Source organism: Pseudophryne corroboree, chromosome 9 (assembly GCF_028390025.1).
Source record: "Pseudophryne corroboree isolate aPseCor3 chromosome 9, aPseCor3.hap2, whole genome shotgun sequence".
Lineage (NCBI taxonomy): Eukaryota > Metazoa > Chordata > Amphibia > Anura > Myobatrachidae > Pseudophryne > Pseudophryne corroboree.
The window spans coordinates 94,857,897-94,884,702 of NC_086452.1; the positions used below are offsets into that span (position 1 = coordinate 94,857,897).

The 26,806-nt window shown below is 46.5% G+C and overlaps 1 protein-coding gene and 1 long non-coding RNA gene across 4 annotated transcripts in view; one reads left to right on the plus strand and one right to left on the minus strand.

Moving 5' to 3' along the window:
• LOC134957627 (uncharacterized) overlaps window positions 1-7,384 on the minus strand; it is a 38,708-nt gene extending 31,324 nt beyond the window's left edge. The window contains exon 1 of the long non-coding RNA XR_010186687.1: window positions 7,215-7,384. This is a non-coding gene — a long non-coding RNA (uncharacterized LOC134957627). The remainder of the gene's footprint in view (window positions 1-7,214) is intronic.
• A 63-nt stretch (window positions 7,385-7,447) lies between these two features.
• Window positions 7,448-26,806, plus strand: part of ACOT11 (acyl-CoA thioesterase 11) — a 62,138-nt gene continuing 42,779 nt past the window's right edge. Inside the window, exons 1-7 of one of the 3 annotated variants that reach the window (XM_063939649.1) lie at window positions 7,448-7,542; window positions 10,478-10,644; window positions 17,392-17,461; window positions 18,840-18,900; window positions 22,314-22,415; window positions 24,969-25,104; window positions 25,640-25,799. In XM_063939649.1, coding sequence (XP_063795719.1) covers window positions 10,503-10,644; window positions 17,392-17,461; window positions 18,840-18,900; window positions 22,314-22,415; window positions 24,969-25,104; window positions 25,640-25,799 — 671 coding nt within the window. In that variant the 5' untranslated portion in view covers window positions 7,448-7,542; window positions 10,478-10,502. Of the gene's footprint in view, window positions 7,572-10,477; window positions 10,645-17,391; window positions 17,462-18,839; window positions 18,901-22,313; window positions 22,416-24,968; window positions 25,105-25,639; window positions 25,800-26,806 lie in introns of all 3 variants that reach the window. The other 2 variants (XM_063939648.1, XM_063939650.1) reach the window with 2 other exon arrangements.

Sequence of the window (26,806 nt, forward strand, 5' to 3'; positions counted from 1 at the left end):
GTTCTGTACAAAAGGCAGGACCAGTGTCAACGCATTGAACACTGCCAGCAATTCCAGAATGTTTATCGGGAGGAGAGATTCCTCCCTGGTACACTGACCCTAGAGAGAGTGTTGCTCCAACCCCCGCAGACTGGCATCCGTCATTAGGAGGACCCAGTCGGAGATCCAGAAGGGAATACACCTGCTCAATTGCTGGTCCTGAAGCCACCAACTCAGTGACAGATGAACCTCCGGAGTCAAGGAGATCATTTGGGACCTGATCCGGTGAGGCAGGCCGTCCCACTTGGAAAGGATTAACCTCTGCAGAGGGCGGGAATGAAATTGAGCGTACTCTACCATGTCGAAAGCCGACACCATGAGGCCTAGTACTCGCATCGCCGAGTGTATCGACACTCTTTGGCGAAAGAGGAAGCATCTGATTCTGTCCTGAAGTTTCAGGACCTTCTCTGGAGACAAGAACAAATGATGGTTGTGTGTGTCCAGTAATGCCCCCAGGTGCATCATGCTCTGAGCAGGGACCAGTGAGGATTTCTTCCAGTTGATGAGCCACCCGTGGGCTTGTAGGAATTGGACTGTCAGTTCCAGATGACGGAGGATCAACAAGTCATCCAGATACGGCAGGATCCTGATACCCTGACGGCAGAGAAGGGCCGTTATGACCGCCATAACCTTGGTAAAGATCCGAGGAGCCGTGGTCAGTCCGAAAGGCAAGGCTTAGAACTGATAATGAAGGTTGCCAATAGCAAACTGTAGATATTGCTGATGCGACATGGCAATAGGTATGTGTAGGTAAGCATCCTGTATGTTCAGGGATACCATATAGTCCTTGGGTTCCAAAGCCAGTACAATAGAGCGCAGTTTCCATATGGAATTTGGACACCCTCACAAATTTGTTCAAAGATTTGAGGTTGAGTATAGGCTGGGAGGATCCATTCGACTTCGGAACTAGAAACAGCATTGAATAGTATCCCCTGCCTCTCTGAGACAGAGGCACCTGCACTATCACTCCTGTATCCAGGAGAGATTGGACAACCAAATGTAGAGTTTGTGCTTTTAACGGATCCTAAGAGATAACCGTTGAGCAAAACTGGCAATGGGGACGTCTCTTGAAAGAGATTGCGTACCCGTGAGACCACTTCCTGCACCCAGGCGTCCGAAGTGGTCTTTAACCATACCTGGGCGAACTGCAAAAGTTGGCCTCCCACCCTGGGGTCCCCCAGGAGGAGGCCCACCCCGTCATGCAGCAGGCTTGCCCGGTTTAGAAGCAGGCTGACGGGCGGACCAAGAACGTTTAGGTTTGGGCTTAGGGGATTTGGAAGTGCGAGCCTATCTCGGGTACGCCTGACCCTTTGCTTTACCTGGAGGTCGAAAGGAACAAAAAGTAGTACTCTTAGCCTTCAGAGCCGAAGGATTAGTACTTGGGAGAAACGCAGTCTTGGGCGCCACCAAGTCGGTCACAATCTTGTTCAGATCATCTCCAAATAGTATATCTCCCTTAAAAGGGGATGCGGTCAACATCCCGCTGGATGGAATCCCGGCGGTCGAAATACCGACACCGGAATCCCGACCGGCACAATGCTGACATATTCTCCCTCCGTGGGTGTCCAAAACACCCATAGAGGGAGAATAAATTAGTGTGCCAAGCGTATCCAGGCACCATGCCCGCAGCGTGGCGAGTGCAGCGAGCCCGCAAGGGGCTGCGTTGCGATCGCCCCCCTGTCGGGATTGTGCTGGTCGGGATTCCGGTGTCGATATTCCGGGCAGTGTTTTACGGGAGTGATTAGTAAAACACTGCCGGACACAACACAATGAAGCCCGGCCGGATCTGCGAGATCCGTGCAGGGCTTCATTGTGTGCATTATGACAAGTGTTGAAAGGGTTAAAAAAATAATAATAATCGCGTGGGGTCCCCCTCCTATGCGTAACCAGCCTCGGGCTCTTTGAGCCGGTCCTGGTTGTAAAAATACAGGGGAAAAAATGCATAGGGTCCCCCCATATTTAAACTAGTGATGAGCGGATTCGGTTTTACTCGGTTTTACTCGGTTCTCAAAACGGCATCTTATTGGCTCACGAATGTCACGTGTTTTGGATAGTCAATAAGATGCCGTTTTGAGAACCGAGTAAAACCGAATCCGCTCATCACTAATTTAAACAACCAGCACCGGGCACTGCACCTGGTCCTCGTGAAAAAAATACGGGGGACAAAAGACGTAGGGGTCCCCCGTATTTTTAACACCAGCACCGGGCTCCACTAGTCAGAGAGATAATGCCACAGCCGGGGGACACTTTTATATTGGTCCCTGCGGCTCTGGCATTAAATACCTAACTAGTCACCCCTGGCCGGGGTACCATGGAGGAGTGGGGACCCCTTAAATCAAGGGGTCCCCCCCTCCAGCCACCGAAGGACCATGGGTGGATGGGAGGCTGATAGCCTTTTGTGTAAAAAAAGAATATAGTTTTTTGTAGCAGAACTACAAGTCCCAGCAAGTCCCCCCCCCCCGCAAGCTGGTACTTGGAGAACCACAAGTACCAGCATGTGGGGGGGAAACGGGCCCGCTGGTACTTGTAGTTCTGCTACAAAAAAAATACCCAAATAAAAACAGAACACAAACACCGTGAAAGTACAACTTTACTGTACATACATGCACACTTACATACATACATACATACATACATACTGACCTATGTTGACACGGTGCCCCACGTTCCTCTTCTTCAGTAGAATCCATAGGGTACCTGTAAATAAAATATATACTTACAAACAATTATGTGTAGATCGGTCCTCTTCTTTCTAGTTGTAATCCATGTACTTGTTAAAATAAAAAAAACAAAATACCCGAATCACGAACTGAAAAGGATCCCATGTTTACACATGGAACCCCTTTCCCCGACTGGCGGGACCCCACTGTGACTCCTGTCAAAGAGGGTCCCGCCAGCCAATCAGGGAGCGCCACGTCATGGCACTATTCTGATTGGCTGTGCGCTCCTTCCCTGTCAATCAGGAGGAGCGCACTGGTTACAATGTAGCGTAGCGGCACTCCATTATAACCAATGGTGGGAACTTTGCAGTCTGCGGTTAACCGCGAGTTAATTGGGGTCACTCTTTTTTACATTTGTCACCAAAACAGACCCTTTCCCACAGATAACCATGCACAGATCTCACTGATCCATGCATGATTATCCAAACACGCCAGGAAAAAGCAGGTCTATTTTTTTGCTGCTTTTTTTAACGAATCGCAAAAAAAAAAATACACCCGCAATTGAGCACCCAAATACGAATGAACAGTAAATTCCTGTGTTGTATGAACAAACAGCCGCGTTTGACCGATGGTCTATTCATTCGTATTTATGAACTTTGCCGTCAAAACCATTACGAATAGCCCAAACACTGCCGAGATTTGTGCTTAGGAAAAAAAAAAAAAAAATTGGACAAAATCGGAACTTTAGTAAATAAACCCTCGAATCGGAAGAATCATCTGAAATATTAGTGGATTGTGAGGAAGAAATGGGCCGCTTAGATGACCCTTTGGTCCCAATAGGGAGAGGGTTAGGTTTTTGTTTAACCAAGGACTGATTTAATTGCTGTAACTGGGATGACAGAGCATCCGCCCATGGTGGATTAACTACAGGGACAATATGTGGCTGTAATGGCACAGGAGGTCCCACAGGGGGCGTAAGTCATGGTACAAGCGTAGTCAGCATATTTGAAAATGCAGACCAAGGTGGATCCTGATTTGCCACAGGTGTTGCAGGCTGACTAGGGGGTGCAGAACACCCAGTACCTGAACCCTCAGCAGAAATCTTTTCCTCAGGTAAACATGTGGCGCCAACGCTGCATGATGCAGGAGCGTCTGCGGATTTCCCACCCTGTGTAGCAGACATTGGGGGTAATTCCAAGTTGATCGCAGAAGGATTTTTGATAGCAATTGGGCAAAACCATGTGCACTGCAGGGGAGGCAGATATAACATGTGCAGAGAGAGATAGATTTGGGTGGGGTGAGTTCAATCTGCAATCTAAATTGCAGTGTAAAAATAAAGCAGCCAGTATTTACCCTGCACAGAAATAAAATAACCCACCCAAATCTAACTCTCTCTGCACATGTTATATCTGCCCCCCCCCCCCCCCCCCATGCAGTGCACATGGTTTTGCCCAACTGCTAAAAAATTTCCTGCTGCAATCAACTTGGAATTACCCCCATTATTGGGAATGAAGCCTTAGGGTGTATCAGTAAAATATAGCCAGACAAACACAATACCTGACAAAAAACTCCTAAGATATGGGATCGCAATTGCAGAGCACAAACAGGATTTAAGTGGTATGAGGTGAAACACAGTGAAAAATACAAAACAGTATATCCTGTGGAACACTATATGGTATACGAGACCCTGAGGCATTTTGACCCCCAGGGCAGGGAATATAGGGGCTCATTCCGACCCAATCGCTCGCTGTGGTTGTTCGCAGCGCATCGATCGGGTCGGAACTGCGCATGCGCCGGCACCACAATGCACAGCGTATGCCGGACAGCCGAAGGCCGTCGTTCCCTAGCGACCACCTCTGCCTGATTGACAGGCAGAGGCGGTCGCTGGGCGCGAGGGGGCGGCACAGCAGCGTTTGGCCACCGTTTTGGGGGCGTGGTCTGGCCAATGCAGGCGTGGCCGGATCGTGCAGGGGGCGGGCCGCAGCGGCTGTGTGATGTCACACGCAGCCGCTGCGACCAGGGGCAGCGACTAGTAACTCCCGGTCAGCCGCAGGAGCTGCGGTGGCCGGGAGTTACTAAACAACTACAAAAGCAACGCCGCTGTGCGATGCTTTTGTACTTGTGCGGGGGAGGGGGGCAGACAGACATGCGGGGAGGACTAGCCCTGTGCTGGGCGTCCCCCCGCATGTCTGGGAACATGATCATAGCTGAGCTAAATTTAGCACAGCTACGATTAACTCGGAATGACCCCATAGTGATAGCAATATGTGTGATACACAGAATAGAATCCACACAGCAGCTATAGGCACACACAGTCACAGGTACAATGTAGAAATTATTACATCTAAAAAATAAAACTGCACTGGACTAGCAATACTACATAATAGACATGTATGTACAGTATACAGATATAACAATGCACAGTAACCACTGGATGTATATCACAGAATACTTGTTCTTAACTAAAGCTGTCTAAATGACATGTAGAATACTTAAGTGTCCTGTAAATGCACAGCGCTGATGAGACAGGTGGCTTTACAGAGGAGACAGTGCCCAGCAGTTCCAGGATCAGCGCAGCTCTGTGACATGGCGCCCAAATGCTGACAAGAAGTGAGGGAGAGAGAGAGATGTACCTCCAGGGCAGGAACACCTGCTGTAGATGGCGCCAGGAGCTGGGGGAGGGGCTACAGGTCAGCGCCTTATCCCCTCTGCTTGACTTCACCACCGAGTACTATAGAGCCTGTAATAAACGGATTTTAGTAAATCCGACCTGTGCTCCCTGCCCTGGTGGATATAGTGGGGTCCCTGCACGGCCACAGTACCCACGCCAGTGGCGCGGGCCGTCTCCTGGGACTGTGGCCGGACCGAGATTTCGGTGGGTCCCACCTGGGTGACCCTGTTACCTCCCCCCTGAAGTGCGGCCACGCGTTCCAGGAGAGCAGCAGCGGTGATGTGTGCCTGATGACCGGAGCGTCTCCGCTGCAAGTACAAGGCAACCAGGTCGCAGGATTATGCAGCGCCGCTGGGGGAGGTGATGTCAGAATGTCAGCATGACATACACAGCATCTAGTGCCTTGAAGTCTTCTTTCTTCTTAAAAAGCTCTTATTAGGGCTGCCTAGCGCAGCACCCCCTGTTAGTGACCTGCACTGCCGGCACCAACTTACAAACTGAGCTCCAGTGCCTGGAGGCGTGGCTATAGAGGAGGCGGTGCAGTGCATCCTGGGAACAGTAAAAGCTTTAGCCTGTTGGTGCCTTGGATCAAGATCCAACTTTACACCCCGATGTTATTCCCTGTGGAATACCAGTGTACCCCGCTGCAGAAAGACCCTAATTATTAAATGTGGGTGCTGGCAGTCAATGATGAATAATATAGTGGTCAATGATGCTTGCTCAGGTCACTTATGCACCAGGGAAGTGCATTATAGTGGCATTAGCATGAAGTCGCAGACGCAACTGCAGCGAAAGACGCAAGGAGGGCAGCAACTGCGTCCAACTCAGAATCAGGACCTGTTAGGAGGGTTCCTGCCCCCAACAGACCCGACCGCCTCAACCGACTCCGCCATTATTAGGGCTGCTTCCATAAGTTTCCCAGGCGGGTTTTCCATCCCAATCTGGCCATGACCATTGCCATGCCCAGAAAGGGCATTCATGGCCCAGTCCGACACTGCCTGCAAATAAAACCAAAATTACTTTATAATCAAGTCCAGTAAATGTGTCCTGTAGTTGTAGTGAACTGAGATCAGACATTATTGAGCAATATTATTGGATTAGTTTATATATACATACATATATTGCAACAAAACTTTCTCGGTTCTGCTTGAATGTCTCAGCACTTCCTCTTAGCGTAATGAAAGAAAAGCTGAACTGTCCAGACTATTACCTCATCCATACCATGTGGATAGATTTTGTCTGAATGTAGCAGGCACACACACAGGCCTGTAGTGAATATTAAGTTCTGACCTATAGTAACCTCTAGGGTACTTTGGTATTTCAGGAAAAGGAACACAGAGCTGACACATAACACCATATAGATAACTAATAGAATTCTGTTCTGCTAGTGCTACATATGATGCAGACAGGAACCTAGTCACTCTGACGCAGGTTTCTTTCCAGCTGATATATAATCATTTACTAAAATCACAGCAGCAAAGACTATATTACCCAGACTTCCACATTCTGCTAAACCAGCAACTGTCCCATAAACAGAACATAATTTAAAAAGGGCAATCCCCTAGGCTGACCATATTATCCCTTTTACCTGGGACCCTCATGCATTACAGAGGTTCTGTGGCTGGTTTATGTAATGCCTACATTTCAGCTGGTTTTAATCAGCAACAGAACCTCTGTAATCCATGAGCGTCCCAGGTAAAAGGGATAATATGGTCACCCTACAATCCCTGTAACACTGAAAGTGTAATAGTGGCCCACTTTTTGCATTAGTGAAGAAACTTAGCATTAGGTGTAATGTGAAAAATGTACTTTGTTGCCTTGTTTACCCTGTTCAGTACACTTACTATATACGTTGCTGCAAGTATTTGTGTTGCCTTATAAATAAATGATGATGATGATGATGATAATAATAATAATAATAATAATAAATAACATTACACGTCGGCAAAAGCTGCATGGATTTGTCCTTCGTGCTGACACTAAGCTGTCTTCCTGAAAGTAAAAGAGGCAGGGAAAGCCACATACGCTGTATCCTGTTACACAGCAGCAGGCGCTGCCAGTTTAAGGCTTGTTCCACGCCTGTTGTGGAGGCTGAAGGCAATCTTGGCTGGCTGGAGAGGGAGGAGGGACACAGCAAGTACTATGCAGCCCTTCTCTGAGGACAGGCAGCAGGTGGAGATGCGACACTGGCTGATGTGATAGTAAAGTCTTCTTTCTTTTCCTATACTCCATAATTATCAGCTGTAGGACATCTCCCAGCTCTTTCATTCCTGTATCTCAGCTCTGTACACTGTGCATACAGCCCCTCACAGCTGTGCTTAGCTGCCCTCTCTGCCTTCTGCTGCTCACTCCTGCACATTGCTCATTCTGTAGTTACACTTTATGCTGTCAGGTTACACCTTAGACTTCTACATGTTTTACGTAGGGACGTACAGGACACATTATTATGAAATGTTAGCTACAATAGTTGTCAGGACAGCCATTTAACACTACACAAACACGTAATGATGCATGCCGAATGAGAGTGCTGCAGGAAGTGCACATGCTTGCTGCATGTATACAGTCAATTGTATGGTATGGTGTACTGTGGTGCAGTGCAGCCAGGCTTTCCTATGTTTGTACTGTATATTTATAGTGTCTGACTTGGTGAGAGTTTATTGTTGTTTGATGTCTTTTTGTAGCGGGTGTAGATTTAGGGCTGATTCCAAGTTGGGATCAAAGCTAAAGAAAGGAGTAACTTTGTACCTGGACACACCATGTTGCAATGCAAGGGGTGCAAATACATTTATTATTATTGTTATGATACCTCCCAATTGTCCCACTTTTTGGTGGGAGTCCTCAGAGTCTCATCGCTGCTCTGTATAGCGGATGAGCAGCTTGTGACTAGATGCCGCATGCGCACACAATCTGTCCACAGTGCAGTGACTGAGAGGCCGAGGGCAGCAGGAGTAATGGACACGTCCCCAGAGAGATGAAAATGGGGGGGCATGATCTCTTGCCCCATTTTTGTGTCCCGAATGGGAGGTACTCTGCTATTATTATTATTTGAATGCAGGGTAAATACTGGCTGCTTTTGCATGCAGCCCACACATGCAGAGCAGCTTTATTTTTACTATGCAATTTATTTTTCAGCTATGTCATACCCCACCTAAATCTAATGCTCCGTACACAGCGAGGGACCCGGCATCGACAAGTGCATACACATTTGCCGATGCTGGCAGCATCGGACAACGATGACGGAGGGGAAGCACGGGCCATGCTGCATTCGGCAGGTCCGATGGAGAATGTCGCTGATGACACGCGGGAGTGTGCATCGTCAGCGACATAGTGCATACACACTGGATGATATTGTGATTGATGTGTCCAAATCGGGCAAATTGTATACGATATCGTCTAGTGTGACTGTGTACACACCTTAAGTCTCTGCACATTTTAAATCTACCCAGCCTGCAGTGCAGCAGGGTTTGGTGCATGTTACTCCTTTTGTTGTTTTGTTCCTAACTCCGAATCCGCTCCTTAATACTGTATCATTGACGCCCAGGTGTGGTTTTATAACCTTTCCATATTGCATAAACTGTTTGTAATTGTATTATACAGTATATATGTGGTGCATGAAGGTGGGCGCTGCGGAACCCTTGAGGCGCCATATAAATTGGGTGCTGCGGAACACTTGTGGCACCATATAAATAAAGGATAATAATAAATAATAATAGCGCATCTCTATATGAGCATTTTATTAGGATTTGCTCTTACTTCCTCTAGACAATCATTGGGGTAATTGACCCTAGGGTTGTATGCCTTTGTTCACATGGGTAGCAGCATAAATACCACATCATTCTAAAAAGGACAATTGTAAATGCATGATTTTCAGGCACTTTGCACTACTAGTGTAGCACTGTGTAGTATATACAGAGAGATGCAGGAACTAGGATCCGTCAATAGCCAGAGCACTGCACTCCAATCCGTATGTAACATCACATGATCACATTCTAACAAACCAGCTATGCAGAAATTCTTGTAGTAATTACACTACTTTATTGGGTGCCAGTTATGTCGGTCAGCATGCCGACGCCGTGATCCCGAATGCTAAAAATGCCTGCAGTTGTAATGCCAACCCACAGGGTCTATTCCCACTCGTGGGTGTCCACAACACCTATAGAGTGGGAACAGAACCTGTGGCAAGCCATCGCCCCCCCCCCCCCCCCCCCCCCCGGCATTCTGCTGCCGGGATCCGGGTGTCAGTATGCCGACCACCAGGATCCCGACGGATGTGGTATAATAGATAGACAATGTCTAGTTAAAAGGTTGGCAAGGTTAAATGCTACACAGGGTCAAAATGTTGACATAAATAATCAACATAAAAAAGGTAGACACCCTTTTTTAAAATTTTTGAGTTTTGTGTGGATAGTTTTGTCATCTGGGACCCCCAATTGTAGAAAGGTATCCTCTCGCGGGGCTCGCTTCTCTCGCCATGCTTCAGGCTCGGTGACTTGCTGCGCTCGCCACAAGGTTTATAACCAACTCTATGCTGACATGGATAGAGAAGGTATGAAAAAGTCAAAAACATGTAAAATTTAAAGACTTGTCTACTTTTTTTATGTCGACCATTTTCATGTCCAACTTTTGACCCTGTTTACCTTTTGTACTGTGTACCCTTTTCATGTCGACCTTTTGACCTTGTCTACCCAATGTCTAAAATATGGTGTCTGTCTGTCTATCTATCTATCTATCTATCTATCTATCTATCTATCTATCTATCTATCTATCTATCTATCTATCTATCTATCTATCTATCTATCATCCGGATGCCTATCCTGACAGCCGGCATTACATACCCAACCCCATTCTAATACTATTTAATATACAGGGTGCTTCAAAAGTCGCTACACCCTTTTGTTTCAAAAACTGCAGAAAATGGGAAAACTGACTTAGATTCAAGATGGCGCCCATGTTCGGTACATACCATAAAAGATAGCCCACCTCACCCATACCTTACTGGAGTATTCAGTTTTCCCATTTCCTGCACAGTTTTTGAAATAAAAGGGTGTACTACGTCTCTTGAATCACGCTGTACAGTATTTTAAAGTCAGGTCTTTTGTGTTGCCAGGTGATTACGGTGAGCTCACTGGGCCATGGCGAGCAGCAGTCGAGATGTACGGAATCCCACGGAGGTTCACATGAGTCAGATGGTGCTGCCATGTCATGCCAACCACCGAGGACAACTCAGTACCGGACAGTTGCTGAAATGGATAGACACTGCGGCCTGCCTGTCAGGTGAGTGGATGGGCAACCATCTCTGTTTAATTTAACTACATCCTATGTAATAAGTAATACATTACATAATATCTTTCCTACAGTATGTTATATGAATATTATAGGTAACCTTGTACTGTAGATTATACAAACATTTGAATTAACCTCGGGACACTTTATCCTGGATCTAAGCAGTGTCCATCTCCTAATGACCACTCAAACTGTTGTCTCTGACTGGTCTTAGAGTCTTGCTCAGTCTTTGAGTTCTCAACCATCTATATCACCAGCTTACTTACTTAAATCTCTACCTTTATGCTTTTGGACAAAGCTTAGATGATCTTGAGGTGTTTCGTTGACTCATCTGTTGCTCCTTAGCTATTTGCACCCTGCCCTCCATATGACTTTCCCCAGTGTGGTAACACAGAGCCGTAACTAGACTTTTTGTGCCCTGTGCCAAAGAGAGAATTGGCCCCCCCCCCCCCCCCCCTCCATTTTTCCAATAGAGACATAAGGCACATGCCTCGTGGGGAAGAGGCATGACAAGTTTGATCCCAGAGAAAGCCCATGCTATGATGTTCCTTCCCACATTATATATATATATATATATATATATATATATATATATATAAACACACACACATTTATAGACCACTGCAAGAAAATGGTTTTGGACACAAATCCTCTTTATAGCACATTCAAGCACTTAACTTGAGAGCTCGTTGTTACTCAGTAACAATACCCTTCATTAGATAGCACATTTTAATATACTGCCATACCTAGGATTCAAACCTATAACCTGTTGAATTCTAATCAAGCACCCTACTCATACCCCTTTCACACACACACATTACCGGGTGAAGAAGTTCCTTTTTCTGTGTTGAAGGGTCAACCCGGGTTGAAATTCCCAGGACTTTCTCACACAGCTTGATCTACGTGACACCTGGCATCTTAAACAGTCCACTGCTAGAGATTATACCCACTTCTCTGCACCTCACCAGCATTACTCTCGAATAGACATGATTCATGTGTCTCAATCACTCACGACATTGATTTCTGACGCAGGCATCACTCCCTGTTTCATGGACAGATCATGCAGGGGTTTATATCTTGATAGACCTCTACAGATCCCCTAATAGGACACGTATATGGCGTCTCGATGACACCCTTCTTTCGCATCCCTCCACTCTTTCAGACACTAAATCAAGCCTGACATTTTTTTTTGAGGAAAATGTCTCCCCAGAAGTCTCTCCTAATATTGTTTGGGAGGCGCACAAAGCCACTATTCGTGGTCATTTCATGTCCAAGGCCTCCGCCATACGTAAGAAAGCAGCACAGGAAGTTTCCTCACTGGAATCTCAAATTTCTGCACTTTTAGCCCAACATAAAAATACCCCGAGTGACTCCCTACTTTTCCAAATAAATAACCTCAGGGGTCGGTTAAATACTCTTTTGTCACGACGAGCGGCAGCTATACTTCAGAAGCTCCGACAAAAATTTTATGATAAAGCGGATAAAATAGACAAGTCTTTTAGCCAATAAGCTGAGAAGTAAGAGAGCTACGGGCATGATAGAAAAACTATATTCCACTACATTAAATGCACTCACTTATGATCCTAAACTGATTGTAGAGGAATTTCGGAACTTTTATAGCTCCTTATATAATCTCCCAGCCCCTTCTCTTTCCTCCGACGGTCCAGAGGGAGCATGTTCATACCTCTTAGATACCCCCTTGCCGTGTCTGACAGAGCAACAGATTTCTCTTCTCAATGAGGCTATTTCGTTGGAGGAGACGGTTGCCGCAATTAAATCTATGCGGTCATCGGCTGCACCTGGCCCAGATGGCTTCACCGCTCAATATTACAAGACATTCCTCACAGAATTAGCCCCTTATCTTACCTCGCTTTTTAATAGTGTTTTAGAGGGAGCATCGTTTGCGCCAGCGATTGTGTAAGCTGACATTATCGTGATTCCGAAGCCGGAGAGGGATCCCACACAATGTTCCAACTATCGCCCGATCTCGTTGCTGAATGTTGATCTTAAGATTTATGCTAAAATACTAGCCAACCGCTTAGCTCCCCTGCTCCCGCAATTGATACACCCGGACCAAGTGGGCTTTATATCTGGCCGTCAGGCCTCTGATAATACCAGAAGAGCCATAGATTTGATTTACTCGATCCATAAACAAAAGCTACCCTCATTATTGCTAGCACTGGATGCCAAGAAGGCTTTTGACAGGATATCCTGGCCCTTCGCTTTCTCTGTATTCTGGAGGATGGGCTTTTCTGGTAAATTTCTGGATGGCATCTCGACGCTTTAACAGAAACCGTGGCAGTAGGGGCTCTATAATCACCTCACCTCCTCCGCATTCGGTATCACTAACGGCACCAGACAGGGATGCCCGCTCTCCCCACTGCTATTTGCCTTGGTTATGGAACCGCTGGCAGCAAGAATCCGAGCTAATACGGCTATAGCTGGAGTGCGGGTAGGTCCTTCTGAACATAAAATTGCTTTATACGCTGACGACGTCCTAATATCCCTGGGATCCCCGTCTCAGTCGCTACAGCCGCTCCTCTCTGAAATAGACATCTACTCTAAGCATTCAGGCTATAAAATTAATACGAGTAAAACTGAAGTGTTGGATTTTTATATCCCTGGCCCAATTAAGCTCTCTTTGGAAAATTCATTTCCATTTCAATGGCACAAGCAAAAAATGAAATACTTAGGCATTTTCCTAACACGTAACCACCATCAACTTTACCAAGCTAATTTCCCGAGACTATTAGACCGAATTAAGTCGGATTTATCTTCTTGGTCTAGCCTCTTTATCTCCTGGATAGGTAGGGTAAACTCAGTGAAAATGAACGTGCTCCCTCGGATACTTTACCTATTCCAGACCCTCCCGATATTTATTCCTCCATCTGTTTTTAAATTCCTACAATTTCACACGTCACAGTTTATATGGGCAAATAAGCGCCCCCAAGTTCAATTGAAACCTTTACAGCGTCGCACATGTAGTGGCGGCCTGGGCATCCCAGACTTTAAAAGATATTATTTAGCCACGCAGCTTTCACACTGCGTACAATGGTGCAACCCTGAATCTCGAAGGGTCTGGGCCTCTATAGAAGCTGCCGAACTAGGTCTCTCTACTCTCTCTTCTCTTCTCTGGCTCCCGAAACCGTGCCGCCCTAGAAATGTGGCATCCCACCCCATAGTTTCCCAACTGATTGATGATTTGGGACTTTGTCAATAGAAGATATGGCTTGGCCCCAGCCCCCTCCCCTATCATTCCAATATTACACAACCCTGCATTCCCCCCTGGTACACCTAAGTCATTGTTTGCCCCTTGGCAGGACAGAGGTATCTTATATCTGAATGATATCACCAGGGACACTAGTTTTCCTCAATTTTCTCAGATTCAAGAAAATATTGATATTCCCTCCAGATATTTTTTTCAATTTTTACAACTCAGACACTTTCATTCCTCACTGAGCCACGTCCTCTCTAGCAGAACCCTGACCATGTTCGAGACTATATGTTTCAGACGTCACTCAACCAAGGGATTAATCTCCTTTTTATATACCACTCTCAGTGGGGAACCACCCTCTCAGGGTGCTCCTCACGAGAGAGCATAGGAACTGGATTTAGGCTTGGCCTTAGATGATGAGGAATGGTCTGAAGCCTGGGATAACGCGGCGTCTAGATCCATCTGTGTTAGAATCAAGGATAATGTTTAGAAATTATTATATAGATCACAGGTTCTCAAACTCGGTCCTCAGGACCCCACACAGTGCATGTTTTGCAGGTCTCCTCACAGAATCACAAGTGAAATAATTAGCTCCACCTGTGGGCCTTTCAAAATGTGTCAGTGAGTAATTAATACACCTGTGCACTTGCTGGGTTACCTGCAAAACATGTACTGTGTGGTCCTGAGGACCGAGTTTGAGAACCCCTGATATAGATGGTATTATGTACCATCTCGCTTGAGCAGAATGTATCCAGACACGTCGGATAGATGCTGGAGGGGATGTGGCGCAGAGGGCTCTTTTCTACATATATGGTGGTCATGCCCTAGAATAGTGAATGTATGGAGAGATGTGATTAATCTTATTTCTAGCTTAATACAGACTCCTATTCCTTATGACTCTAATACCTGCGAACGCTGACAACATTTCAAAATAAACTATTGCGCCATGTAGTCTCTGCAATGACATGTCAACTGCCCGCTGACTTGAAAAACCCAGCTCCGCCCCCATGCAGTCTATAATTGCCCGCATTTGGTACGTTTACCGTATGGACTACATGACTAGCATTATAAACTGCTCCTCTAAGTCATTTGATAAAATATGGAGTCCATGGCTGGCTGCCCAACATGCTCCCTCGCCTTTCAATTAGTAATGCCCCGTACTAGATCTGATGGAACCCCCCCCGGGGATTCTATTCTACCCTATTATGTCTATCTCTTTCTTCCTCTCTCCTCCTCTTCTCCCTCTCTCTCTTACTTTTCTACCTTCTCCTATTTTTACTCTTTAAACTCAGTCGGTTGGCCTCTCTGCTGACTGCCATTCTTTCTGTTTTATACTACCCGCTTTATGGGTCAAAAAATGGATCACTGTTTTTTGGTTATCTTTATAAATGCCAACTGTTAAGCTGTATTTGTAATGTATTATGCTATAACCACTATCTGTTGGTTTCTGTTCAATTTTGTGACCTCACGAATAAAAATGATGTACAAAAAAAAAAAAATTACCAGGATTTCGACCAAGGAGTTTATCAAGGTCGGAGACCTGGGAATTTCTACCTGAGTTGACCCTTTCACACAGATGAAATACCAGTGTTGACCCGCAAATTACTGAGTAGAAAATCTTGACCAGGTACTTTGATTCTCTGTGTGAAAGGGGGATGACGCAAAAATCGGCAAAACTAACAGACACTGAAATGCCGGGTAAAAGCCGTGATTTCTGTCTGAAAAGGGTATCATTGAATTATTTGATCCTGCATAAAAACAATGAACGCTATATGAAACTACTGGTACTTTGTAAAAAAAGGATCAGCATTGCAATTGAGCAGATCTATGTCGTGTGCAGCCACACATCCAATCTCTTGAAGCCACACACTACATAGATCTGCTCAGCCACAATGCTGATCATTTTCACAAAGTACAAGGTGAGCTTCAAATAGTTAGGATTAGCTACCTTTCTATGCAAGGGCAGATAGCTTAATGAATAGATTGTCTGACTTCAATGCCACAGGCGATGGGTTTGAATCCTGGGTATGTCAGCATCTTTAATGTAAGAAAGGACAGTGTGACGGAATAACAAAGAAAACTCAAGTTGAGTTCCTGAATGTTGTATAGGTATTAGTGACAGAAGGGGTCAGGGTAGGAGACAGTGGCGGTCAGGAGATGCTGGGCTTCAACAAAGGGGCAAGCTGCAATTGAAAGTAATTAAAACAGATAATTGACAAGAGCCGCTGACAACGTCCCCTACCCTGCAGCGCTCTGTGTGTTGCCCCCTCCACACACACCTAGTTACGGTCCTGGTCACACATCAAAGGCTTGGGGCACTTCTGTCCTTTGTACATTTATCCCCATGCACCCTGTGCATCTCCAGTGGCTGTTCTGGAAGAATGTACCCCCAATTTGATGCTGTGGTGAATGGTTGGAGGGTGGTGTTTGCAGCCTGAGTTATATCTAATTAAGCTTTTAGTTGGACGCCTCTGAACTAGGCTTATACTTCCACCTTTCTGCTTGGAGTGTCTACACATTTCCTCAGATTAGGTCTTTAACTTGAAACCAGCTGCCTTGCACCTTCCCCTGTCTCCCTCCGCAGATGAGCTATCACCAGGTGACATAACATTCTGAATAGCTCTTCATACTTTGTAAAACTTGTACACAATGATATTGGGCAGTAGAGTTGGGCTCATCTATGGAACCCAGGAATGGTTTTGCCTTTTATGCTTACATTCCTATCAGTGTCCAAATATTCGAAACAGATGGCAACCCGCTAGAAGGCGCTTAATAGGGTATTTCATGGCCCACTTAAACTACATAAGATGTTCCCATCATCTACTGCTCTTTGTTAGAGGAACCGTGATCACAGAGCTTTTACCACATTTCCTGGATTTGCCCATAGATAACTCTGCTTTGGAATCTTCCAATTCTTCCAATCTTACAGCTTGCGACTGTGATCCCATATGCAGTAAACATGGCTCCAACTTCTTACTTACAGTGGCCATGCTGTGTGACCATAGGGGCGATGTTCGCCTGATGTGCATCCAATGGTTGCATCTTTGTACACAAGCAGCAGTTCAGAGACACCTCCAGCAAGCAACTTAATATATCTCCTGTCTGCTGCGCCAATTGCATATTTCCACACAGCCGCTGTCTATTAAATCGCAGCTGTGACGGCATGTGCGTCCATCTCTGAATCGGACCCACAGTGACAAGCATGGAAATTACCTAACCTTCCCTGAATACAAAAAAACCCCAAAACTTTAGTTATGTTATTAAATTGGGGCCCTATTTCCTCAGTGTTAAATTGGTGCTATCATCCCAAAGGTCTCTTAGCGGGAGCTGTAGCCTGTATAAATGGTGTGATTGTTAGTGAGTAATGTTTATATTTTCACCGCTGTTTGCGATGGACTTTTGTGGAAGCTATACCTTCCATGTATTCTTTTTGTATCATTGTCAGAGGAAATTAATAAAGCACTGAAAACACTACTATGTAACTGGCACATTTTAAAAGCAACGCGGTATATTTTGTTTTTCAGCGGAGAGGCACGCAGGCTGTCCGTGCGTCACTGCCTCTATGGATGACATCTATTTTGAACATACCATCAGGTATTGAGATTATTTATGAACAGTTATTTATATAGCACACACATAATACGCAATGCTTTACAGATATTTAGTTGTGTACATCAGTTCCTGTCCCAGTGGAGCTTACAATCTATGGGGGTAATTCAGACCTGATCGTAGCAGCAAATTTGTTAGCAGTTGGGCAAAACCATGGTGGTCATTCCGAATTGTTCGCTCGCTAGCTGCTTTTAGCAGTATTGCACACGCTAGGCCGCCGCCCTCTGGGAGTGTATCTTAGTTTAGCAGAATAGCGAACGAAAGATTAGCAGAACTACTACTAAATAATTCCTTGCAGTTTCTGAGTAGCTCCAGACCTACTCCTAGATTGCGTCACCCCGGTCCGTTTAGTTCCTGGTTTGACGTCACAAACACGCCCTGCGTTCGGCCAGCCACTCCCCCGTTTCTCCAGCCACTCCTGCGTTTTTTCCTGGCACACCTGCGTTTTTTAGCACAGTCCCTGAAAACGCCAAGTTGCCGCCCAGAAACACCCACTTCCTGTCAATCACACTACGATCACTCGAGTGTTGAAAAAACGTTGCTCGAGCTTGTGTAAATCTCCAAAGTTTTGTGTTAAATTACTAAGCGCATGCGCATTTTCCACCTAATCGCTGCGTTGCAAAAAATGGCAACGAGCGAACAACTCGGAATGACCACCCATGTGCACTGCAGGTGTGGCAGATATAACATTTGCAAAGAGAGTTAGATTTGGGTAGGGTATTATGTTTTTGTGCAGCGTAAATACTGGCTGCTTTATTTTTACACTGCAATTAAGATCTCAGTTTGAACACACCCCACCCAAATCTAACTCTCTCTGCACATGTTATACATGCCCCCCCCCCCCCCCCCCCCTGCAGTGCACATGGTTTTGCCCAACTGCTAACAAATCTGCTGCTGCGATCAGATCTGAATTACGCCCTATATTCACTAACACATTTATACTCACACTCAGGGCTACAACTAGGGATGTGCGAGTGGTGCCGTCACACAGACTGCAGGGCACTTGCTGCTCCGGGGGAACCTGCATGTGGCTTACAGGGAACGGCACCCTGCAGTCAGTAGCGCTACTGATGAGCCACCCAGAGCAGCTAAAGGCATCTCAACAGAAAATTGGGTCTCTTTCTATCTAAGGTTTATTTGTGGGTGATTTTCTGAGATCTACCAAGTAGTTTGCTGTCAGTGGCTATAAGTGGGTTTACCATTAGATGTCAAATCAGTCCATTTTGGAATAGATATATGACTTTTCAAAGCAATAAAACAGCTAAGATTTTTAAAATGGCATTAAGTTGGCGATTATTTTCAGAACAAATTTATAATTAGTCTTCTCGCTTAATTTTTCTTTGTGTTTTTTTTTTATTTTCAGCGTAGGGCAAGTTGTCAACTTGAAGACGAAAGTGAACCGTGCTTTTAATTCCAGTATGGAGGTTTGTGTTGATTGCTTTATGTTTGCTGCTAACAATTTTGATGCAAGCACAAGCATGGCGTTAAGTCGTGTGCTTTTCAGACAGCCTAAAGATTTTTTTTTATTACTGTAACATTTATTTATATAGCAAATGGATACACTAATATATATATATATATATATATATATATATATATATATAAGAAGACTTCCTCATCCACACATATTCTTTCCAAGGGACTCCTTGCTAAGCTAGCAGCGGAACAGTCTCAGGGAGCCTCTGGAGAATTGGCGTTTCTAACGTGCGGTGATGTGAGGCAGAACCTATAACGTATACGCCTGCGTTTTGGCTATATAAAGTATATGAAAAATACAAGGAATATATTAGAAATATCTTCTTTGCATTATTCTAATCATTTTTATAGTCAAAACTCTTTAGTAAAAAGTCTATGGCAGGTGAGGTGAGCCGATGTTTTCCGCACGTTTCTGATCAAGACTCGCCAAATTTCCAGCAGTATATACTGCTGTACTGTCTATAATGCCCACATGCAACCTTTGGCTCATATATTGTGTGTAAATCTGGCTCTGTGTAGTCCCGCGTTGGGCGCTGCAGCCGCTTTAAAAAATCACACCCAAAATGGCCACCACGAATGCCCAGTAGTGAAATTAACCTCCGGAACATGGTGGGCGCCGTGTTTCCAGAGACCTGGGCATGCGCAGTAGACTCCGGCATAATGCCGGAGCTGACTGTGATGGTGGAGAGGAGGGGGCCCACCCAGAGTCTGCACATGGGCCCCCTCCACCTAAAACGCCCCTGCTCTGGAGCAAGATCTTTGATGCCAGATGGGTTTTTTGTGGTACCCGGGCTCAAGCCCAGCTTGGGTTAGTGTCAAGGGCAAGTGGGGATTTAGTTTCCGATGGTCTCTGAGCAGGGGCGTAGCCAGAACTTTGTGGGCCGCATAGCAACATTTTGAAGGGGCCCCTGTCCCAATGCTTCTAGAGAGACACTTCTCTGCAGCAGTTGTTAATGTTATGTCCCATAGTAGTGCCCTAGTTTCTTTTATGAATCGCAGTAGTGCTTAAGTTCACCCTATGTCACATTTCAGAGCTGCCAGTACACATTATGCCGTACAGTACCCCCAATTCACATTATGATATATAGTGCTCCCCGTTCATATGGTGCCTCGTTACAGTGCCCCGGTTCATATTATATAACATTATAATGCCCTCCAGTTCATTTTATACCACACTACAATGAGCAGGTCCAGGGGCATACCTAGATTGCTGGCCCCAAGGAAAAAGTTTGAAAGGATCCCTACGTACCACCCAATGGCAAATAGTGTATATTACACACATAACTGTGACAGGGGAGGTGGGCCCCTCTCAGCTCTGGGCATTGGTGCAAGTAGAAAAAATGTCTTATGGGTACTGCGCCAAAAAATGGGAGTGGCCAAATGCCACATGGGGCATGGCCAATTAAAATGGTGGCGTGATACACATATGGGGGGCCAGATACACATATGACCCAATAGTGCCAGATACACGTTGCCTCGCAGTGCCAGATATACATTGTCCCACAGTGCCAGATACACAAATGCCCCCAGAGTGTCACATACACAAATGCCCCCACGCCCCCACAGTGCCAGATATACATTGCCCCACAGTGCCAGATATACAATACACAAATGCCCCCACAGTGCCAGATACACAAATGCCTCCAGAGTGCCCCCCCCCCCCCCCACCTGCTCACCGCTGCTGCCTCTGTTGCTACTGTGTGAGGGGAGGAGAGCGCAGCGCGCGCCTCTGCTGCCCCTCAATGCTCGTGAAGTCCGGTCTCCAACAGCGGGTATCTTAAATTAGGCGCCGGTTCTTAGCCAATCAGGAGTCGCGTCTGCCGGTCCGCGAGCTCTGATTGGCTAGCAACCCCACCGCAGCCGCCAAAGACCGTACATCACAGAGAATTGAGGAGCAGGAGAGGCGTGCGCTGCGCTCTCCTCCCCTCACACAGCAGCCAGCGGGATGCAGGTATGGTGGACGGCCCGGCGGTACGGCGTACCAGCTGGGAATTTCTTACCGGTACACCGTACCGCCCCGTACCGCCATACTTGCAGCGCTGGCTCTGGGTCCCATAGCAGCTGCACTGCCTGCACCTGTGGCAGCTGCGCCATTGTCTCTGAGCCATGTCGTGTGTTTGTGTGGGACTAAGGGCTGGCCTGATTCATGTGTGTTAGGTAAAGCAAAAAACAACAAGTAACTTTGTGTCTGGAACAAACCATGCTGCAATGCAAGGGGAGAAAATATATTTATATTTTTCTGTGCAGGGTAAATACTGGCTGCTTTTGCATGTAGCCCACAAATGTTAGCTTTAGTTTAACACAGCAATTTAGACTTCAGCTTCAATACCCCCCTCCCAAATCTAATGCTCTCTGCATATGTTACACCTGCCCCACCTGTAGCGCAACATGGTTTTGCCCAGTTGCTTTCTTTTTGCTTTACTTACAAGCATGAATCAGGCCCTAAGGCTCTGAGATCCTCTGTTTATTCGTGGGCCAAGTGGTCTCCATTTTCATGACCGTTGCATTCTTGATATATCGGTAACATCACTAGTTGCCAGTGAATTGATAGGATGTGATTGCATGCATATTGATTAAGGCCAAAAATAGCTGAGATGATCTTTTATAAAGCTGAAAATGGGCAAAGTGCAGACAAAATCTTATATAGTGATGTCCTGTGCCTTTAATTGTGCTGGTGTGCCTAGATTTCCAACCAAGGACCTAATTCAGACCTGATCGTAGCCATGCAAAATTTTGCAGGGCTACATTCAGGCACACTGACATGCGGGGAGGCGCCCAGCACAGGGCTAGTCTGCCCCGCATGTCAAGCGATGCTTTTGCACTTCAGGAGTAGCTCCTGGCCAGTGCAGCTTTTGCGTGCTGGCCGGGAGCTCCGCAGCGGCTGCGTGTGACGTCATGCAGCTGCTGTGGGCTGCCCCCCGCACGGTCCGGCCACGCCTGCGTTGACCGGACCGCGCCCACAAAACAGCGGCCAAACGCCGCTGTGCCGCCCTCTACCGCCCCGCGACCGCCTCTGCCTGTCAATCAGGCAGAGGCGATCGCTAGGCAACGACAGCCGTCGACTGTCAGCTATGCGCCGGCGCACTGCGGCGCCAGGGCATGTGCAGTTCTGACTTGATCGCTGCGATGAGCGGCAGCGTGCGATCAGGTCAGAATGACCCCCCAAGTGCATGGGTTTGTGCAGGTGTGTTCCTTAACATGCATTGGGCCATCCATCTAGACATGAGTGGTGCAAACCCAATAAAAAGCAATTTGTGGAGCTTATCGATTGCATAAATGAAAGCTACAGTGGGTAGTTGATGGGTGCACGTTAAGCATGCTTGTTAATTGATCATTAAGTCCTACTTTTTTACCTCTCCAGGTTGGAATCCACGTCACCTCGGAAGATTTGTGCAGTGGAAAAGAGTGGAAAGTGTGCCAGGCATTCGCAACATTCGTAGCCCAAGCACAAGGCAATAAAAAAGTGAGATAATATTTTATTTAAATCAGAGTTAAAACCAAAACGTTAACATTTATACTAAAATTCTATGTACAGTACATGACATTAATTAATTTCTTATTGCTGGATGTTTGGTGGACAAGGCCCTGTCTGACCAGCAAGCTCACTAAAATCTATTATTCATCTTAAGGCCCACCTTGTAGCTCTATTATTACATTACACACAAAGCAGCATCTACTAATCACATATTCTGAGCTAATGGGAGTAGAAAAGATGTTTTGAAAGAACTCCACTGTGTGGAGTTTGTATATTCTCCCCGTACTTGCGTGGGTTTCCTCCGGGTACTCCGGTTTCCTCCCACAATCCAAAAATATATACTGGTAGGTTAATTGGCTCCCAACAAAAATGAACGTGTGTGTGTGTGTGTACATGTGATAGGGAATATAGATTGTAAGCTCCACTGGGGCAGGGACTGATGTGAATGGGCAAATATTCTCTGTACAGCGCTGCGGAATATGTGTGCGCTATATAAATAACTGGTAATAAATAAATAAATAATACTGTCACACTACAGTTACCTGGAGGGATCGTCTTGTGCTAAGATGTATTTGAACCTTATGGCTGCCGGAGTGTAACTTGATTTAGGTACAAACCATGGCCCTCATTCCGAGTTGTTCGCTCGCTAGCTGCTTTTAGCAGCATTGCACACGCTAGGCCGCCGCCCTCTGGGAATGTATCTTAGTTTAGCAGAATAGCGAACGAAAGATTAGCAGAACTGCTACTAAATAATTCTTTGCAGTTTCTGAGTAGCTCCAGACCTACTCCTAGATTGCGATCAGCTCGGTCCGTTTAGTTCCTGGTTTGACGTCACAAACACGCCCTGCGTTCGGCCAGCCACTCCCCCGTTTCTCCAGACACTCCCGCGTTTTTCCCTGACACGCCTGCGTTTTTTAGCACACTCCCGGAAAATGCTCAGTTACCACCCAGAAACGCCCCTTTCCTGTCAATCATTCACCGATCAGCAGTGCGACTGAAAAGCGCCGCACGAACACCAGCAAATCTACTAAGTTTTGTGTAAAATAACTTAGCGCATGCGCTCTGCGTACCATGCGCATGCGCATTTAGCAACAAATCGCAGCATAGCGAAAATCGGCAACGAGAGAACAACTCGGAATGACCACCCATGTACGGAATGGAATGAAATTACCCAAATCAGGCAAAGAGCTATCGGACACAACCGTACGAGCTGGGCAGAGATATAATGTAAACTATGTCCTGTGCTAGCAACAACTAAGCCAATATGTTTCTTGAGGTGGGTATGGGTCATTAGGTCGACCACAGTTAGGTCGACAGTCATTAGGTCGACCACTATTGGTCGACATGCATTAGGTCGGCATGGAAAAAGGTTGACATGAGTTTTTTTACTTTTTTTGGTGTCGTTTTCTTCGTAAAGTGACGGGGAACCCCAATTAGTGCACCGTCCCCCTCGCAGCTTCAGGCACGGTGACTCACTCCGCTACCGCTGCGCTCTGCACAGGTTACTATTCCCAATCATAGTTCACGTGGATCGTAAAGTATGAAAAAGTTCAAAACATTGTTAAAAAATTGTGAAAAACTCATGTCGACCTTTTCCATGTCGACCTAGTGACCATGTCTACCAATAGCGGTCGACCTAATGGCTGCCGACCTAAAGACCGTATCCCTTTTGAGGTTGCAATTCCTTAACATAATTTCTTTTTCCTAGGCATATACTGTATGTTTATAAATGTACAGGTTTATACAGTAGTTATAGCTGCTCAGATTAGCTCGGGTTCAGTATGGTATGCCGGCGGTCGGGCTCCCGGCGCCCAGCATACCGGCGCCGGGAGCCCGACCGCCGGCTTACCGACAGTGTGGCGAGCGCAAATGAGCCCCTTGCGGGCTCGCTGCGCTCGCCACGCTACGGGCACGGTGGTGGCGCTACGCGCGCCACGCTATTTTATTCTCCCTCCAGGGTGGTCGTGGACCACCACGAGGGAGAATAAGTGTCGGTATGGCGGCTGTCGGGATTCCGGCGCCGGTATACTGTGCGCCGGGATCCCGTCAGTCGGCATACTGAAGACCACCCAATTAGCTCTGTGAGTGCTTTTCAAGTCTCATATAGGGTGTGATGTATCATTAATAAAAATGCAGTGGTTTCCTGAGGTTAGCCCGGTTTATATACGGCTCACTATATGCATTACAAATGTCTACAGCAGAAAACAGACCCGTGGCACAGCAAACCCCCATACAATTGCGGGCTATGATTTACCTATATGCATCAAGCTCCACTTGTGGAGATGGCGATGTCTGTAGAAGCTATGGGCTTCCTTATGCAATGAGTCCCTAAGATCCCTCTCCTTTGCCCTGAGATCATAAACTCGGAAGAGCTGTCCTGGGAGGTAAGTAATCATGCTTAACGACATAAAAAAAATGCTGGTAAGCATGTGATGGGGGGGGTGTCTACATTTCTCCATAGTCTTAATGACTACTGTCCAGATGCCCCTGTTCAGTGTCCTGCACTGTATTGAATGATTTCTCATTGATAATTGCTTGCAGGTGATGTTAAAGCCCCTGACACCGGTCACTGAAGAGGAGCAGCTGGAACATAGTATCGCAGCTGAGCGGCGTCGCATGAGGCTGGTCCATACTGACAATATCAAGGATCTGCTGACCAGGAGCACCTTACCTGATGGTGCGTTTCCCATCTATATTTAATGTGTCCATCAGGGCATAAATAGCTAATAAAACAGCTGAATTTAGGGGTCAGTGGAGGGGTTTCCCAATACCTTGTGGCAAAATCATAGAGTATAATGTGATTATCTGGGCGAAATATATATAGATATGAGTGAGCATCATGATCACCGTACATTCTAATTCACACAGTGGACCTCATTCAGGTCCAGTTGCTGTTGCTACTTATGCCACTAAGTACCAATTAACAGTACTTTGTGTACGTGCAGGACCTGTTCTGTGCATTCGCGAACTAGTCCTGCAATGTAGGAAGCAGTACAGCAGCAGACTGACAGTGATTGACAGTCTGCTGCCGCTTGTGGAGCAGGGAGGGGTCAGCGATGGCCCCTATCTCCCAAAATGGATTTCCATCGTTGGGTGGAGATTTCCTGGCCCCTACGACAGGTGGCTTGAGCACCCTCATGAGTGATCTGATGCTTGCATGGTGTGCATTTATACCCAGCCTGCTGCATACTCATGCACAGTATGTCTTGTAGAGCGCAGCCCTGAAGGAGAGCTGAAAGGAGTGGTCCTTGCCCAGAAGACTCGAGTGGAGAGTGTAGAACTCGTTTTGCCTCCTCACGCCAACCATCAAGGGAATACATTTGGTGGACAGATAATGGCCTGGATGGAGAATATTGCCACAATAGCTGCCAGGTAAGATGCCGGAGTTCAACATAACTGGGAAAACGTATTCTTTTCCCAGCATTCTAAGAACACTGGAGCGGTAAGTATAAATTACACTGAAGTGCCAAAAGTCATGAGATAAGTGCCTAGTATCGTTGTAGGACACCTCTAGTTTTGTGAAGTGCAGCAACTCCACGTGGCATCGTTTTCACATGTTGAAGGAAGAACTCTGGAGAGATGTTGGCCCATGCCATCTGGATACTATCCCGCAGCTCCCTGATATTTGTAGGTCCCAGATCTTGGGTGCGAATGGACCTCTCCACCACATCCCATAAATACTCGATTGGGTTCAGGTCAGGCGAACATGGTAATGTAGTGTTTGCCGATCAATGACGTGTTCAAGCAAACCAGCGGACCCAATCCATGCCACGTGAACACACCCCATACTATTATGCAACCACCACCAGCCTGCATGGTGCCTTGTTGACAACTGGGGTCCATGGCCTAATGGGGTCTATGCCACACCCAAACTCTGCCATCAGCCCAATATAACTGGAACTGTGACTCCTTGGACAACGCCACATGTTTCCAGTCCTCTAGGGTCCAATTAGTGATGTCACGAGCCTAGATGAGGCGCTGTGTCCAGTGTCATTGTTCTAACAGGGGCACTTTGGTGGGTCTTCTGCTCCCATATCCCATGGAAACTAAAGAACACTGCACTGACCTGCTGGATATGCATCCGGTACCTCCTGCATTGAATGTTGATGTGATTTGAGCCAGTATCGCTTGTCTGTTAACACGGACAGTTCTGGCCAGACGCTGCTGGTCACGATCAGTAAGCACCCCGTGGTCAGCCACTGCGATGTCCGCGGTGGGTGGTAATGCCTTCCATAAGGTATTTCCAGTACAAATGTGACAGCGTAGATCAAGAAATATTGAATGTTCACACAACTACGGAAATGGAATGTCCTATCCATTGGGCACCCACTATCGTGCCCCATTCCAACTCCGATAATTCACGTCGTCTTGCCATGAGC